General features: G+C 44.9%; 1 protein-coding gene across 1 annotated transcript in view; it reads left to right on the top strand.

Moving 5' to 3' along the window:
• LOC311221244 (urea transporter 2-like) overlaps positions 1–18,242 on the top strand; it is a gene marked incomplete at both ends in the record, with an annotated part of 37,095 nt that extends 18,853 nt beyond the window's left edge. Inside the window, 10 exons of the mRNA XM_084305110.1 lie at positions 4,472–4,567; positions 6,161–6,219; positions 11,860–12,022; positions 12,744–12,933; positions 13,447–13,575; positions 14,505–14,697; positions 15,630–15,777; positions 16,373–16,507; positions 17,354–17,403; positions 18,066–18,242. Of these exons, the coding sequence (XP_084161236.1) occupies positions 4,472–4,567; positions 6,161–6,219; positions 11,860–12,022; positions 12,744–12,933; positions 13,447–13,575; positions 14,505–14,697; positions 15,630–15,777; positions 16,373–16,507; positions 17,354–17,403; positions 18,066–18,242 (1,340 nt within the window). The remainder of the gene's footprint in view (positions 1–4,471; positions 4,568–6,160; positions 6,220–11,859; positions 12,023–12,743; positions 12,934–13,446; positions 13,576–14,504; positions 14,698–15,629; positions 15,778–16,372; positions 16,508–17,353; positions 17,404–18,065) is intronic.
• Between the last annotated feature and the right edge of the window lie 887 nt (positions 18,243–19,129).

The raw sequence follows: 19,129 nt of genomic DNA, 5'->3' as shown, positions 1-19,129 counted from the left end.
GTCCTGTTAATATTGGCTTGTTTGATCGTATGTCATGCAACCCATGTCATGTTCTCCTTTCTCCTCTATATCTGATCCGAGAATGTGCTACAATCTGTGTTCATTGTTTTGAATTCGCTGTGCTGACAAGCACTGACCTTGAGTTTAATCTGGCATTCAGGCTCTGCACTGTTATCATTTGGGTCTCATGGAAACTATCTTTTAGAGAATATTCAGAACTACACTGCCTTCCTTTCCTCATCTGGATGTCAGTTTATGAATAATATCAGGAATGGTACCTCCTCCTTCTTTCACAGTGGGCTAATTGCAACAGCTTTTGAGTATTTTGAATATCCATGTGTAACCAATATTGCTGTTTCTAATCCTGAATAACAGGTTTCCTCTTCTCTCTAAGATTAGTCGATAGTTTAGAAAGCTTACCCGGGAATCTGTCTCAAGACAGTCTTGTGGCAGGTGGCAAGGTGTGTGGGAGGATATAGGGTACCTGTCACGGGTGTTTCCTCCAATAGTTTTGAACTTCACCCCTGAACAAGTGCAAAATCCTAAAAACCTGATAGAATGTTTGAGAGTCGTATGCCCTGACCCTGATAATGCTGGGAGAATGACAGGTCAACTTTGCAAGGAACCGGGAAAGTGCAACAAGGACTTGAGCTAAGCTGGTGCTGGCGTCCAGACATCCAACTCCGCCTGCCCTTAGCAACCAGTTTAGCAGATGAAGACCAAATCATCAACAGTTCTTATGAACATTTTCCAAGAAAGACCTATGGAATGAAAAGATACACCTGCCTATTAATCTGTTAAAGGACAAGGAATAATGGTGATGAGCATACTTATATGCTAAAGTATGGGGGATCTGAGAGTGACACAAATGTTATGGAATAAGGTTGGAGGTTGTACTGGGTCTGGCTGGGATGTTAACTTTCCCTGCAGCAGCCCACACAGTGCCATGCTCTGCACTTGTAGCTAGAACAGCAGTGTTATCACACCAGGGTTGTGTCTGCCGCTGAGCAGCACTGGCACAGCATTGGGCCTCTCTCTAACCCTCCTAGGGGGTGGGCAAAGAGTGCGAAGAGAAACATCACCAGGGCAGCTGACCTAAACCAACCAAAGGGATATTCCATACCATATGATGTCACACTCAGCAATAAAAGGTGGAAAAAGAAAGAAGGGAGGCTGGGCTCTCGTTGTGAAAAAGTCGGTTCTCCTCCTGAACACCGACTACATGCGTTGAGGCCCTGCTTCAAGGACGTGCTCAAGCATCGCTCATTTGTGGGAAGTAATTTCTTTCCTCCGCACTTCTACATAGCCTTTAGTTGCTTTTTCCCTTTTCCCCTCCATTTTCCCCTTTCCCTTTTTTTTTTCCTTTAGTTAAATTGTTTAGTTAATAATAACCTTTCCTTAATAATTATTATTTCTTTTCCCTTTAATTAAATTATCTCAACCCATGAGTTGTTCTTTCCTTTACTTCTTCCCCTCCTCATCTAAGGAGGGGAAGTGAGAGGGCGGTTGTTGTGTCTAGCTGCCTAGCACAGTAAAGCCACCACACAGCAGCATCTGTGGAAGGTGTTGGCTTTGGCCAGCTAGCACACTCCCAAGCCATTCTTCATTTCAGCAGCAACATTTTAAATAAATTTCTTGAAAAATCTGCAAGTAAGAAACAATTTGCTTGCTAACCCAGCACTCCACTGTTCCAGCCTGCAGGAAGAGTCTGAACCTCTGCCTACTGTTGGTGCCTAATTTCCATGATAACACAGAATAGAGCTTTCCTACACCCTACTCTAACCATAAACCATTTCTGACCTCCTCTTTACACATGCCTGCCCCACTCCTATCCCAGTATATTGAGACGATGGCTCTGGAGCAATAACTAGGTTTCCACACACCAGTTATGCACACTTCTAGCCGTGTGGACAGAGAAGCTGAGCCCTGGGAGGAGGTCAGGCTGGACAGAGAGGACAATGGGACTCCAGAGCAGGTGGACAGGGAGGGAAGTAGTGTGCATGCACTATGAGATGTAATTAATTTGGAGGGCATATTTCAGTTTCCAGAGGCTTACACAAGCCCAAAGCATGGGGAGATTCGGACAAGACAGTACCAGGGAACTGGTGTTTCTGAGGCGTCTAAAACTTGTCATCTAAGTATTTGCTCTGATTTTTGTAATGCACATGAGACTGTGCCAGAAACATACCACGAGAGGGAGACGGACAGCAGAGCTGGGCCCTCCAGCATTCCTGATAGCCATTAGCTAGAGAAAACACTGCCAGTTGTTGTGCAGAGGAATGTCAAATAACAGCTTTCTCTAGAGAATTTTTACAGGCCAAAATGAAGGGGCAGAAGCAGCCTGCACCAGCTTGGCTTTTGGTCTGCTCTATATAAACCCTGAACTATTTCCCTCAGCAAACAAGTGCGAGATTGTGACAGATCCCTTGCATGCTCTGTGGTGAAACAGATTTTTCCACTCTGCTTTTGCTCATAAAAACGAGATGATGAAAAGCAACGTGGCCACAGATGCTGATGGAAACAGACCTGCTGATATTGCTTGTCCAGGCACCCTGCCTCCAGGACATCTCAGCCCTTTCTGGCTGGAGGAGCTGCCTCCCAAATCAGCAAGCAGGATGAGCATCACCTCCTGGTGATGACCTGGGTGATGGGGTAGTGCACCCTCAGCAAATCTGGAGAAGATACCGAACTGGAGGGAGTGGTGGGTGCATCAGGGGGTGCCGCCCAGAAGGACCTCAGCAGGCTGGAGAAAGGGACACTCAGGAATCTATTGAGTTCATCAAGGAGAAGTGCAAAGGCCTTCATCTGGGGAGGAACAACCCCAGACACCAGGACATGCTGCTGGAAAACAGCTTGGCAGGAAAAACCTGGGGATCCTGGTGGGCAGCAAATTGAGCAGGAGCCAGCAGCGTACCCTTGCCACAAAGATGGCTCCCTGCCACAGGAGAGATGGGGACGTACCAAGCAAATCCAGCAAAGGGCCATGAAGATGATTAAGGGATCAGAGCACCTGTTCTAGAAGGGAAGGCTGAGAGAGCTGGGACTGGTTTGCCTGGGAAGAGAAGACTTGGGGTTCACATCTTATCAGTGTGTAGCGATGTCTCTAATGAAGGCAGAGCCAAGCCCTTCTTGGTGGTGCCCTACAACAGGAGGGCGGCTCCTGGGACTGCCCCGCACCCCACTGAGGGATGATGAGGAGCTCACAAATACCACCTACATTTCACACGGCCACAGCCCAGCCTAGCAGGACTTTTAGCAACATTCATACGTGGATTTGCGTCACTTTAAAGCACTCATTGGAGTGCAAGAGCCAGCGCAGCTCCCTGTGCACACCTAATCCACGCCGTGCAACCAGAGCCAAGGAACACAGCCAAAAGCAGCAGTATAATGGCAACCTGCTAATGAGCGGTTTTCAGAACACCTCTTGGAGGCAACTGAACCTGGGGAGGGGTGTGGAGACAGAGCGTGTGAAGCTGGATGAGGGCCACAAGGGTGTCTCCTGGCAGAGCTGACGAGGTCCAGCACTGCACCCAGCTAACACAGCCAGCTCAGCTCCTGCCCAGTGGGGTGGCACAGTTGGGGATCGTTCAGGCATCCCTCCAAACAGCTCAGGTACCGCATCTGGTTGGGATCCAACCACCAAACCTTCTTCTGACAATGTCAGCTGAGCTCACGCCAAGAGGTATTTTCAGAGCTACCCTCCTGCAGAGCACAGCAGGCAAAAACAAAAATAAAACAAAAAAAGTCCAACATCAACCTGCCTCACTGGCATGAGATGAGTTACATCATGGATTCAGCGTTCCTAAATCACACAGGATTTAGGTGTGAGACACAAACCCCAGCTGCCATGTCCTCCTTGTCCACCAAGTGGTCTTCATGGCTACCTAAAACCAACAGGCAACTCAGTAGTCACCTGGAAGTGTCACCTGCATGCTCAGCTTGTACAGCATTACCTGATCACCTCACCCAGAGCTGGTGTCTCTCTCCCAGGTAGGTGGATGGCTCCATAGCAGGCATATGGCATGTCCTGGTCCTTTTGGACTCTGCCGTTTTAGTCTCCCCACCTTGCATCTCAAACCCCAAAAGACAGGAGCAGACCTCAGGAAGAGGTCAGAAAAGCCAAAGGCCAAAAGACAGGGGCAGCTCAGCCTGGGGTGGTGGTGGGCACCCAACTTGGCAGGGACTGAACTCCACCTGGGGCATTTGGCACCTGGGACAGTCCCTCCCCATAGCTGGCCCTCTACAATCCAGTAATCCCAACACGTGGAGCTCATCACTGCTCTGCCCCCAGTTCTCGGTGCAGGCTGTGCCAGAGACCTCATTCCCACGTAGGTATCGGCAGACTGATCCTGTCAGCTATTAACCAGCTGTTTGATAAGCTGAACAAAGCCTCAGCCCAAGACAACCACCCCACACCTGCAATACTTTGGCTTCTTTGTGAATCTCCTCCAGTGTGTTGACCTCTTTAAAGTGCCAGAATTGGACATGGTGGCCTTGAACCTGGTCTTCTGGAGGACAAAAGTGGCTGCCAAGCCTGCAGATCCACCTCACTGCTCTGCAGGTGGAGGTAACAGAGCCCGACAGCCATCCCTGCCTGCCCCCTGAGCTGCAGCCCTTTCACCAAGAGCAGACAAAATGCTGTGTTTAATGACACTGAGGCCAGGCCTGAAACAAGAGAAATGTGAAATCTAAAGCTCAATCCTACCAGCCTGTCCATAAGGCTCTCCCAGCTGAATTACCCCCTGAATCTCCCTCCTTTCGAGATGCATGGATTCATTCTACTAGAGAGAAAGCTGAGGCAGCCCAGGGAGTAATGAACAGTAAAGGGAAAAAACTTTACTGAAGTGGAGAGAAGCATCTTCCCCTGCAAGGAAATGTTTTCTTGCCTCATGTAAAATGTTCTGCTGGGTACAAAGTCGGTGGATGGCAGCATCTGGCTCTCACATCCACCGGTGCCTGGGAGATCAGACACACTTTTTCGTGCAGCAGTGCTAAACTGACAGCCTGCTCTTAGGGAGGGAAAAGGCATAAAAAGGCATCCAGTCTCCTGTTAAAAACACCTCCATCAAAAGAGAGACACCCTGGGAATGAATGCAATGAGAATAACATCACTTCAGCTCTCGCAGCAGATGCTGTATTTCCACTGAGCTGGAAGCAAAGCTGTAAGGCTGGAGGGCTTTTTTGGTTCAATAGCAAACCACTGGCCCCTGCACTCAGGGGAAGTTGCAAGGGCACTTCTCTAAGCTGTCACTCTTCTAGGGTCTTAAAGTGAACTGAGCTGTGGTTGAAATTAGCCTAGCAGGTTCCTTAAGTTCACAAGCTTTTTCTCTGCCCTTTCTCCTATAACTCATCCTCCCAAGACTTCCCTCTCCAGCCTCCTCTCTGCCTTTCATGGCTATTTCACAGCCTTATAAACCTCTCAAATATGCCACTTCTGATAGTCCAGATTCCTCCAGAGAGCCAGGGAGGCCAGGTTAAAAAAGAAAGATTGGAAAATAACAAAAACATGAATTTCTAAAAAAAAAAAAAAAAAAAAAAAAAAAGGTAAAAAGAATCATATATTAAACAATGGAGCCAGGTCCTTCGCTCCAGTGCATTAGCAGAATAGTGGCTCCAAAACCCACCCAGAAACAGCTGAACTCAACAGGCTGCAAATTGTTGTGGTGTCTGAAGCCTCCACAGAGGGGACATCTCAAGCAACGCTTCTGCTGTTGGGTTCCTTCTCCGCTGTAGAGCCAACAACGTTTTGGGAGGGAGGGAGGGAGAGATGCTGAGTGGTCCTGAATGAGGAGATTAACAGCAGAGAGGACTGGATCAGGTAGGCTGAGAGTCCAATTTGAAGCCTGGAGTCCTTCTAAGTGATGAAGGAGGGGAAAGGACAGAGTTAAGGGAGATTTAGTTAAAAGAAAACATCAACGAAAGCCAAATCAAAACAACAACAACAACAAAAGCAGCAGGGAAGAGGACATTTGGAGAGGCTACTGGCAGGAGACCAAGGACAGAACAAGAGGAAAGGTGGAGAATTCAAGAGGGAACCTTCTTGATGTTTGTTTGGAGCTCACAAAGTGGGAGGAGAAACAAACTAATTAGTAATATCAGGACAGGAGCCATGCTAGCCTATATAAGCTGGTGGGGCATTTTCTTTTCCCCACTCTCTTAGCCCTGCTTTCCCTCTGTACCAGCCAGCAAAGCAACAGCTACCCCGAGCTCAGCCAAAAGGTAAGACTGTATTGCTCCTTCCTTTTATCGCATAGAAAAAGAAAAAAAAAAAAAAAAAGTGCCTTACTGACCAGCTTACCTAGATCTTTCTCCCCAAACCCCTGAACAAAGAGCTTTTAAGAAGTCCTCCTGAATCAGAGCAGCTAAGGCTCAAGAAGAAAGCAGAGGCTAGGGAATGTCACAGGAATTTCAATTATTGACAACTTTCTAGCAGGCTGAGGATTTATTAGTACTTCCTAGCACGTTTGGCTGAAAACTTTGAGGGGGTAAAAAAAAAAAAAAAAAAAGTAACTCTTTAGCATCTCCTTTTCCTGCCTTTCCCTTCCACAAAATGAAAAATGCCCAGATAGCAATAATATGTAGTTAATGTGATAGTATCTCTGGATCTCTCTGTGCCAGAGAGACAGATCTCTGAAAATTGAATTGGGAATGCGCTTAATGAATATTTGAATCTGAGGGATGAGTTTCCTTTTGAACTATTGCTTTGAAATGTGTCTTCTGTGGGAAAACCTGAACTTTTTTCAGTGAGGGTCAAGTGCATTATAATCTCTCTGGTTCAGGGAGTGTGCCTGTGCAGTCATGTGTCCCTATACATAACACAACACTTACCCAGCTTTATTAAACCCCTGGTAACATTACTCAGGCTAGGCTGGAATCAGGGCTGCTGAGGATCTGGCCCTTTCCTCCTATTGTGCTCGGGTGCAGGAATCCCTTTAAAAACATGCTGCACACAGAGCTGGCTGCCTGCACACTGCAAGGCACCAATTTGGTGAATGCAAGATACAATGACTGTAATTGTGCAGTAGCAGCTCCTTAGACACACAAATACCACTCAGCAATTTAAATCCCTTTGATTTACAAAGGAACTTGAATTTTGTCAGGGAGAAAGGAAAAGCACAGAAAGAGGAGAAAACAGCAGATAATTTTGCTGCATTTTCCGAGATAAAACCCAACGCCTAGCAACACAGGCACCAATTTGGAAATAACTATTACCTGTGAGTCCAAAAACAATTAAGCCAAATAAAAACCTCTGTCCCTTTCCCAGCTGCACGCACAGCACCACTATTACCACGCATAACACATAGTGACCGTGTCAGCAAGTGAATAGAAACCTGTTTGCAGGCCAGATGTTGCAGGAAGGCAGCGCCAGCAAGGAGTCTGCTGTGCTGCAGTTTTAATGAGGCATTGCTGAGATGCCGCAGGTGTGGCGTGGCATGGAAGGAATACACACAAGGGGAAGAGAAATTGATTTAGGGAGACATGAAGTTGCATAACATCAGTGTTTTGCTACGGGAGATTCGTTAACTCTCAAATTATTAAAAATAAATAAATAAATGTTTCCTGGCCCTCTGATGACTTCATTTTCATGCAAAAGATTTTTTTTTCCTAATCTCAGGGGTTCACTTCATAGCCAATACAAAAGTACTTAGATGCTTTCAGCTGCAAAATTTGTACAGTGAGAATGGCAGTGAGACCTTTACCCAGCAGCACAAAGACCTCTAGGCAAGGTTGGGCAGCAAACATCTCAAGTCACTGGGGAGAAGCATAAATGCCCCAAATCCAGCTCTCACCCAGCGCAGTACACCATGGGAAAAGAGTTTTAGACAGTTACTCTGCACTTATAACAGAGCACAAATCAGTACTTGCTGTTACACACCAGCACCGGGAGCCCACACTGAATTTCCTACCAAATGCATGTCTGGAGCACCTCTCCCTCCGGAGCTCATGAGAGCACACAGTGCACTTCATGCTGTGCATTTGAGAGCAGAACCTATGGTCTTAAGAATCTGGGATCAAAAACCATTTTCCCAGACTAATGAAAATAAGCCATGAAAAAAACAGCAATAAAAAGTCCTCCCCCCCGCAGAAGTTAAGCACTCTTCCAGCAGAACAGTCCTTTCACAGTTATTTCCATTTTCCTTCTTTGTGCACTAAGAAAAAAAGATCCCTGACTAGAAACCACATGTTAACTCCAATGGCAGGTCTTCAAAAGACCTGCTGCAGACTGGATTTCTTGCAATCCCCATCAGAACACACACTTTTAATCTGAAATTAAAATTCGGACATCACTGTCTTAAAATTCCTTGAACATCCCCACGATTCTGGGATGAGACACGTTTATCCTTTCTTAAAGAGCTGCTTTTGCCTACTCTATAAAAAAAGGTAACTCATTAACAGACCCTTAGTCAAGACACACAGGGCAGCAAGTGCTTCTTATAGTGACACAAGTAATTAAAGTGGCTCCAGAAATACTCTTCTACCTCAGCCGGTGCCAGTCTCCACGTGTTTCACTGATGATTTGTACTTTCTTTGGATGACTAAGTAGGAGTAGTGTAAGCACCTCATGCTCTGAGTTTCAGGACAGAAGGGAGTTCCCAGGGAAGGACAGGCATACCTGTGCACACTTCCTAATTTGTGACCATCTTGCCATTAATTGTGTGAAGGGAAAATGCAAATCATCCAGGAGGGGTGGGCAAAACGAGCTGATGCAGCAGGAGGCAGCCAGCACACTGTGCCTGGGGTGTGAGTCAGGATAGCAGTGAGGCCAATGGGCCTGGATCTGGAACTTTATGCTGTCACAAAGACCCCACCCATCAACCAGTGTGCTAGTGATTACATATCGAGCTGCTCTGCAGGTGATGGTGGGGTTTCATAGTGATTTTCTTCCACTGTAGCATATATTATGTGACAGGGAAGATGAATCAATGTCCATGTTATCCCTCCAATAGCCCACTCTTGAGAGACACATCACTTGGTAGACAGGGACAAAATGACATGATTTTGACCAAGAGATGCCCGTGATCACCCGCAGAGCATTCCAGTTGTAAATATTCTGGAAGAACAAATACACAGGGCTTGCACACAGCCTTCATCAAGGGTGCAGATCAGGCCAGGATGGTGGGAGTGACTCACCTGGCCTTTTTGCCATTCAGCGCATTGAGCTGAATTCATTTCTGCCCATGAAAACCCAGAGCGAAGGAGTCCCCAGGCTCAGATTTGCACCACGCAGTGCTGCCTTACACTGTATCCACACCAGCTGCTCAGCCCACGTCAATGCCAAATAGTCTCGATAACAGATAGAAGGCTTTGCTTCTCAGAGGGGCTCAGAGCACACAATTATTATATATCCAAGGGTAAAAATTCCTTTGCATAAGAAAGGAATGAAGCTCTACTCAGACACTCACTGCAGGAGAAGTCCTTTTCATTCCCATTCATTCTGGCCCTGACACAGTAAAGCATTGAATTCATGTAGCTCCTCTGGGAAGTTAAACAGGCATTTAAGTGCATTCCTATGGGGTATGTGTTTTGATGAACTAGGGTCTGCAACACAACCCCCTTTTCCACTGTGTGAACAGAGCAGACAGTGGCTCCAACACTTCTTGTGCACACACATTATGTCCCAGAACATCTCCAGACTACTGTGGTGCAAAAAACCTCCTTGCTCAGCATGCAGAGAAGCATTTCAGGAATGCTAGCACTGGACACACAGCAGCTCTCTACAAATGCAATTGTAACAGCCTTGCTTTTAGGAATCAGCTACAGAGAAAGCCAAAATTCCACAAAGAGAAAGACTCTAAATTGAAAATGTAAATGCACTTTCACCAAATGAAGAGCATTTATCTTGGCTAGAAATTTTGATTTAACTGAAAGTGCATCCAATTCACTTATTCCATTATTTCAGAATAAAATATGAGAAAAGTGAAGGTTAATGAATCAAGGTAATGAATTATAACTGAGCTGGGAAAAAGCCCTCCAGCACCAAGACACTGTCCCTAACAATGCTCTCATCCTTTTCTTCTTTCTCCTCTAGCTAAACTCCTTGCCTTTGTGCCCTGTCCCAGTGCAGATTCCACACTCTTCTACATACTGGTCCTGCCTTCAGCCACTTTCACACATCCTTGCATGAGCTGGGCCTTCCCAGAAGACATAAAATGCTTATTTTTATGTATTAGTTCTGCAAATATTTACTAGTTGGTGAAATGTCGCTATCAGCCCTCCAGCATCACACAGCAAGGGACTGGCCGGGGTGCACCCATTCCCACAGCCAGACTCCGAGCTGCTTCACCACACACTGAGGTCTGCAGGGTAATGCCCAGGGGAGAGGCTGTTTCAGCCTAACTACTCAGCACCTTCATTTCTGAGGTGTGAATTCTCTTCCCCAGCTGCCAAGAAGTCACAAGCGAGTCGAGGACTAACTGCAAGACTTACGTGCTGGTATCATCTTATTTAGGCTACTAACCCACAGCCTAAATGCTTTACTTCTTGCACAAGCTGTTACTCACTGGGGAGAACCAAAACAGCTCTGGTTCTCTATTCATTCAACAGCAGTACCTCGTCTTGTGTTTTCTTTGTCTTGATAACTACCCAGATTTAGTCCTACTCTTCAGAAAACTGAGTACACTCCAGGGAAAGGTTTTACCGTTTTTAATTTGCTGCCTTCATATTGAGAAATGGCACTTAAACAAATAACAAGCCAGCCACAAGTCTTTTTTTAAAAAACAAAACACAACAATGTTTTCAGTTAGATGCAAGTTTCTGATCCACGTACCTGAATGAAGCTGTCTAGAGCTGTAAGATGTGCCACAGTGCATTGCAGCAGCTCCTGATCTGAAAGACACCTCCCATATGGCACCCCATATCTGCCAGCCCCATGAGGATGCCCCAAACTCCTCATCTAGGCCAAAGCACCTCTATACAGTGCTCTCCTGCCTTATCTAGGGCTTGATACAATGTGTACTAAATTTAATAAGTCTTTTCATTACTCCCTGAGGGTTTCTTATTGCAGGCTGTGCTCACCTATCTTGTCTTATGTTGATGAAGAAAGATTGGTGCAGACTACCTAGCACGTCATGGGGCAGAGAGAAAGCAGATCAGAGAGCAAGCACTCTCAGCATGGTCTCTAATTTCTTAAATCAATGCTGGGTACTTCTGAAGACAGAGCAGCTAAAAGTAAAATTCAGTGGAGCAGAAAACGATGCATGTAAGCCTATGCATAACAGAGTAAGGCTCCATGAACAACCCATAAGCTGAGCCCATACCCATGAGAAAGGTTGAACTGATCACCATCGTGCCTATATAGAGGCATAAACCCCATAAACCTAACGTTAGGGACCCATTGTCGATGGCTGATGGAAAAGTTCAGACTGGAAGTACAGGTTAAGCAGCAAGGAAAATGTAATCAATCACTGAAGCAGCTTCTCAGGTGTGGGAAAATCTCTGACCAAGCTGAATTTTGAGGTGTGCTTCCACTTTTGTGAAGCCAGTGTCTGGTAATGCCACCCTGCTCTTGAATTCAGCCCTTACATCAAGAACTGCTTGATTTCTGGAAAATGTGATACAGCTGATCAGGGTGTTAAAACCAGGTGAACCACCACTATGACACAAGGCTCGGGTGTTCCTCCTGGTGTTCAAATCTACTGCTGCATGAACATCTGGAAGGACAGCACAGGGCCCCAAGAGAGCACGAAGAGAGGATGTGCTCATGGAGACACAAGAATCAGGCTTTAACACTAAGGATTTTCCTCTTTCAGGCTCCAGCATAACAGGCAATGAGCAATAATATGTGGTAGGGAGAATAAGCAGGGATGAGTAAGAGGCATCGTAATGAACGTGTTTGTTTTTTCTTGAATTCCACCACAGGGTCAAAACCTCACCATGGAAAACAGTGTTGATGTCAAGATAGAAAATAACGGGGAAAGAAAACCAAGAAAACAAAGTCCCTTGAGCAAAGGTGGGAAGAGAATCTGCAGAGCTGTTGGGTACATCACAGGAGACATGAAGGAATTTGGAGCCTGGCTAAGAGGTAAAGCTGCTTCGCCATAATTAATAAGGGGATTCCAAAGAAGAATTATACCAGAGGAGTAATAACTAACTTCTCAGTAATGGGATTTAAGTTGGAGTAGAACAGAAACAACATCTGCCTTGATTTATGTCTTTTTAGTGAGTAAAGTTCAGCTTTTTTGCAGAGCCACATACTGCTTAAATCCTGAGGATGGCTGAGGTGATATTTACCTCCCAACACACCATGTACAAACTGAATTTAGGCCCACAGAACGTAGCCTGGGATGGTTATTCCGTGCTCTGCCATTCCTCGTAATGTTCCCTCCCCTATCAGCTGAGCAGTTTCTGTCAAGCCTAATGCCACTGTGAAGCTAAATTACACACAGGTAAGTGTGTTTGGTCCCCATAATAAATCAACAACAGGATACACACACAATTTGCCATCTGAGGCACAGACGTCATAAATTAGCCAGTTCATATGAAGCTGGTCTGGGGTACTTTACAACAGGGGACTCTGGCAACCACACTGTTCATCTCAGCTTTCCAGCTGCAAGACTTCAATATAGGCCATAATAAATCCCAGTCGGGTTTTACAGTCTTGTTGATTCATTGCTTCAGTCATGCTGCCAAGTTCCACTGCCAAAATTGTTTTTGAGTTTCAAAAAAAAAAAAAAAAACTATCCCAAATCAGTCGCATCTGTGCATTTTTAGTTATACTTATTGCTTACTTTGATCTCTTCCAGACAAGCCTACTGTGATCCAATTTATCGACTGGGTGCTGCGTGGGATATCCCAGGTGATGTTTGTCAATAATCCCCTCAGTGGGCTTGTTGTAGTAGCTGGCTTCCTGGTACAGAACCCCTGGTGGACACTCACAGGCTGTTTAGGTACAGTGGTCTCAACATTAACAGCACTTATTCTGGGCCAGGACAGGTAAGTCCATCCTTTGCCCCTTCAAAACAAAACTGCCATATGTTAAATAAGCAGCAGTGATGAAAAGCATGAATTTAGCCCTAGCTAGAGCTGTTAGGGCCAGACAGGTCTTCCCACCAGCACCAGCTGCATCTGGTCCGTAGGGACACTGAACATAACCCCACCACTAAACATATGCCCTGTTCCTGGAGGGAAACAAGGTCAGATTGGATGCAGCCCTGGGCAACATGAACTAGGGGATGGCATTCCTGCCTATGACGGGGGGTTGGAAATGGGTGACCTTTAAGGTCCCTTGCAACCCAAGCCGTTCTGTGATAACTGCAGAAAAAGTAGTTGGTTCTGAGGGGACACAGGACTCTAGCCAGTGTGAAACTGGAGGTCGGTCAGTGCACGACTTGGTAGGTCATCATCACACAAAGTCACATCTGCATGGGGAGGGAGGGAGGGAGGAGATGATGCACGCAAGGCACTTGCAGGGGAGAAGATTTCAAGACAGTTGTTTTCTTCCCACAGAGCAGCCATAGCAGCAGGTCTGCATGGCTACAACGGAGTCTTGGTGGGACTGCTCATGGCAGTCTTCTCTGCTAAGGGAGACTATCACTGGTGGCTTCTACTGCCAGTAGCACTGGTATCCATGATGTGGTAAGCGAGACATCTCTACTGCTTCTTACTCCAATCCCAGTGTTTCCTCACTGAGACTGAGCCACTGTATTTTTCTGTGCTATACAGACTACAATAAAAAAGAAACATAACTGGCATATCCATGCTTCTAAATCTGGATAATTATTTGCACTTTTAAACTTGAACGTAACCCCAAAACAAATAAAACACTCACATAATCACACAAACAAACCAAATGGATAAAAGGAAAATTGATGGTTGATCATATGTAATTCAATGCCCTTAATGTTAGCCATATTGCTGTGACGCATTAATTCATGTTTTTCTCAAGAGAAGCATTCCCTGCCATCATCAACCACAAGCATTTCATCTATTTAAGCCACCATATAAAAGTGTCACAAAAATTTACCTCTCTGGGCACAAAAGCTGCTCAGTGATCTCAAGACATGATGGTTGATGCTAATGAAAACAAACAAGCAATAATACTTTACTCATACAACACCGTAATCTGCTAGGTATTTGGACACTTGAAATTTTTGAATGCTGGTCTTTGGTCCCCTAATATCTAGTTGGAGATTGCTAGACCATGCATATCATCTGTCTGTCTGAAGTCCATGTACTGATATATTCATTTTAATAATCATTCCTTTGATGTCAGCCTTTACTTCTGATGATCCATAAGCTTGAACAAGGACACGCAGCCTTCCTTCCAGGTCACTTAGACCTGGCACTGGTGTCCTATATTCAGTCACTAAGTACTAATAAGTCACTGAGATAGGCATGGGAATAACTCCATCTCTGGATCCTCCACGCTTTGGACCCCTTAGGGTCACCAAATTCACTATGTATCATATGGAATAAGTCAGCAGGAATCAGTATAGTGCTAACTGGTGTGTGGAGGGCAGGGAGTTTGCTGAGCTCCTAGTGAGACCATTCTGTTCTTCTTTCAGCCCTGTTTTCACCAGCGCTTTAGGCTCAGTCTTCTGTAAGTGGGATCTGCCTGTTTTCACCTTGCCTTTCAACTTGGCCTTGACCCTCTATCTGGCTGCATCAGGACCCTATAACCTCTTCTTCCCTACAACCATCATTCAGCCTGCAACAGCAACACCAAACATCACCTGGACAGAAGCTGAAATGTCAATGGTAGAATTGCATTTATAAAACATTGCATTTATAAAACAGCTATTATTCAATCTATAAGGGTTTATTCCAGGTATTTATATTTTGGATTGCTTGAAAATGAGAATTGTTTTGGTATCTTTTGTTTACAGCTGTATCTAAATGTGTATATTACCAACTTCAAAAAGCCTCTGCAGCCTAATTTTCCATTGCGGTGGGTATATTGCTCACCACTCCATAGCTAAGGCTACGCTGAGGCTACCAGTTGACTCATAGGTTATTTGCAATTTTCCACACAGAAAGGGTTTTTAAAAATGCATCAAAGCACAGTCTTTCAGATAAGGAATGAGCAAGCAGGTATTATCACAACAAAATTGTTATAAACTTGGGTGCAGGCATATGTTCACATACTTTCAGTTAATATTCAGGTGGGACCTTTCCAAAGAAACACTTTATTCTCCTGTGTAGCACAGTAAGTGGCACAGACACTACAGTAAGCGCTTTCCCCTAAGGCTCGGTGGACTATTTTAAAGGGTTCCCAGGTGTGATTAAGGAAGTTAACTGACACTGAATAGCAATCCACTCTGGTAGCATTTCCAAAAGAACCTTTACCATGACACAAAGTTTTATGGGGACCAAAAATGAACAGTTCCATATGGGTGGGACAGAATATTTTGGGGAAAAGTATCTCAAAACCATCTCTATAGCTGCAATAAAATTGGGCTCTTCTCACCTGTCTAAGGGGAAGGCACAGCCCTCTGGTATGGACCACTCTAGTCCATCTGTTTCCTCCCATCCAAGCCACTAGTTTTACAAAACCTCCTGAAACAAGCACAACTTCTATAACTCAGTCAAATTAGGTTGAAAGCAGCCAACAAAACTAGGTTTAAAACAAAATGAAACACCAAAGTGGATAACAAATTGCCTTTTTTTTTTTTTCCTCCCCATTCACACAGCTACTGCAATCCATTCCAGTCGGGGTGGGTCAGGTTTATGGCTGCGATAACCCCTGGACTGGGGGAATTTTCCTGCTTGCTGTATTTATCTCATCTCCACTCATCTGTCTGCACGCGGCAATTGGATCAGCAGTGGGGATGCTGGCAGGTAAGGATTTGATTTGTGTCACAGCTTTCTACAGAGAATAAAGGAGGAAGTGGAGGGACTCGAACATTTACAGTCACAAATCTGTTTTCCATTGGAGAATGGCTGCTTGAAAAAAAATACCCACTTCTGTTTTAAGAATTCTTTTGATTGACTTCCGCATTCTCTTACCTCATTTTATGACAGCGGAAACCTTCAGAGGAAAGTAATGCATTTTTGGCTGAAATGAATTTCTATCCTGAAATACTTAATTTCTGGATATATTCGGATGCTTTTAGGAGCAGCTTAATAAAAGCCATTGCCACGAGTCTGAATGTGCAGGCCTCAGGGACGCATTCAGAGTTCAAATGTACACTTGCTCACTCATATGTCTTCTGGTGAAACCGTGAGGCCAAACTCAGCTCAGCAGCACCAGGGAAAGTCTGCAGTGATTGCATTAGACTGAAAAGCTTTATTCCTAGACCATGGCAACATGACCACAAGCAGGAACTCAGCGTACACATGCAGGCTTCAGCCCTCAAAACTTGGGTTTGTGCCATTTCTCAGCTGCTTTTATCTCTTGGGCCAAGGAATGACACATCTTTGACTTATTTTGCAGCGCTGAGCTTAGCAACACCTTTTAGCAAAATCTACTCTGGCTTGTGGAGCTACAACAGCTCTCTCTCCTGTATCGCCATCGGAGGCATGTTCTACGCGTTCACCTGGCAGACACATTTGCTGGCAATTGCCTGTGGTACGTACCCTATGGATTTTCCCTGCTGCCATACTTCCCTTTGAAATGAGATAAGATGTGTTGCTGCTAGAGGTGGGCTGAAGCCAGATGGCCAACTCTAGGCAGGCAGATGGACTCGGGTGAGACTGACGAAGGACTGAGGCAGATGTTGGAGCTATTGCTCTAACGCACCCTGACAAAATAAAAGCAGTGACTTGACTTCCAGCCAAGAGCTGTGCTCAAAACAAAAGAAGCGACCAGTGGATTAACTAACATATTTGAAATCAGGTACTTAGCTTTGAAATTAATTGTGTACATTAAGAAAACTGGAGCTCAAGATGAATCAGAACCTGGAAATAGAAAATACAGCTTCCCCAGCCTGTGGAAATGGATACCAGAGGCATGAGCTAAGCAATGCAGAATGATTGAAGAATTATTTATAAGGCAATTCCATATGAAATTTCAATATCACAGGGAGCTGGGAGTGAAACTATTGCTCATTCAGTGTGCATATAAAAAAGATTTAGCTTTGTATCTCATTGACCCCCCTTCTAGCCCTAGAGGCAGGAGAGATGGAAGGGTTATTTTCCCGTTTAACTCCATCCATCAACCTACTTACTTTCCATACATGTTTCAAGAGCCTATATTTCTATAGTCACACTTTTTACCACTCAATCTTTTTTGTTTTGCCCTTTCCGTGGGCTCCAGGTGTTGGAGGGTACACTGTGCAAAGGACAGATCTTTAAGAGGGGCCTGACCAGGCATTGTCACAAGTGGTGCCTGACCTACCCAAGGCTGTGTGAGAGGTGTTTCTCCTCCATGCTGAGAGCAACAGAACTCACCAAGAATTATCTTTCTTTTTCACAGCACTCTTCAGTGCCTATCTGGGAGCAACAATGACAAACATGTTGTCTGTGGTAAGTAGTTTATTAGCTAAAGGCTTGTTTCACTGAACACGCTTTGAGGCAAAACATTGAGACTCAGAGCACAACTCAGCCAAAGGCAGGGCAGAGCTGGGTGAGGGAACGCAATCTGCCCAGGGGGTGGTGTGGTTACCACTGAAACATGGCACTTGCAGTCATTACTTACTACTCCTTATCCTATGAGCCTGCACAAACTTCCATAGATCTACCCTCAACAGCTCTGAAATAATTACATGGCTATACTTTCTGCCTGAAGTGATTGAGAAAAGATCCCTCCACATGGGAAACAAAGCCTCAAATTTGGTTTAATTCCTTTGCTGAAGTGTTAAAAGGCAGTCAGAGCAACAGCCCAGGGTAAAGATAAATGTTTTTGTATCCACTCCCACCTCAGCTCCATCCAAAATCTCTGCAGATGCACAAACAGGAGGCATCCTTCTCGCCAGAGCCAGTAGACATTACAGGTTAATGCATAATGTCAAGATCCCAAATGCTGCTTCTCCAGGGAGATCCTCTTTGCAAAACCAATTCCAGAATTCCTTGAGAAAGCTTATTTATTCCAAGCTGCCTGGTTCTGAGTCTTTTTTTTTTCAGGACTGCTGATGGGCCAAACAAAAGACAAATATATAGTAAATATGGGTTTTGGTTTTAATTTTCAGTTTGGGGTGCCATCAGGAACCTGGTCTTTCTGCTTATCTGCACTGACCTTCCTGTTAATAACCACAAACCACTCTGCCATCTACAAGCTACCACTCTCCAAAGTCACCTATCCAGAAGCTAACCGAGCATATTACCTGAGGGTGAAGAAACATCAGATGTCTTGCTGTGATGTATAAAGACCCAAGAAGAGAGATACTTCGCAGATTGTAAGGCAAGAGCACAAGGTATTCCCCCTATAAAGTCAAAAGACCAGAAAAACCCACCACCTTTGAATGAAAAGACTTTTTGCATCGCAATCTTTTGTTCTATCCTGATTAGATAGGGCTGTGCTGTGTTGGAGGGACCTTTCCCAAGGCTAATCTGTAGTGATTTAAAAGCACATATGCCTGAAAAGATGCTTGAATTTTAAACAGCGGGGAAATGACTTAGCAGTCAAAAAGAAAAATCTGTTTGTGAAATACAAGTTACAGCAATCAAACATAAAGCAATAAAGAGCAGAGCATCTCTCGGCATCTGATGGGACTCCTAATCAATGGCTAAACCCAGCTTACCACAGCAATAGGATGCATCTTAGGGAGCTTCATAGTAGCGGAGAACTGGAATAAAGAGTACAGTTTGCTAAGTAGAAAATAGGTGATGAAGAAATGTGCCTGGAGGATCTCGAGCGTGGTGGAGAAATATGTGAATTAACAATCATCACATGCAGAATGGACACAGATGAAGTGCAGTCAGTGTTGCTAACACTTGCAAGACTTGTGGTAAAATCACAATAATGGTGGAGAGGGTAGCTATAAGCCCCAGCTTTTGGGTGTTGAAGTTTGCACTGGGTTCTAACACTTCATGAAAAAAATGTTTCAGACCCACACCATTGCAGAGGAAAGTCTGTAAGCTCAAGGCAAAGAAAGGTGATACCAGTTAAAATAATCTTTTTCTATTAAAAAAAAAAAAAAAAAAAAAAAAAAAAAAAGTCATGGTTTTATGGTTATCTCATGGTTTTCTGAATTTTTTCTGAATTACCCAAACTTGGTCACAGGCTAGCAAAGGAGGGGACAGCAGCAAACTG

Source organism: Netta rufina (genome assembly GCF_964035555.1).
Source record: "Netta rufina genome assembly, chromosome: Z".
NCBI lineage: Eukaryota > Metazoa > Chordata > Aves > Anseriformes > Anatidae > Netta > Netta rufina.
Note: the sequence above shows the minus strand (reverse complement) of the source record. Positions and strands in the feature narration are given on the sequence as shown.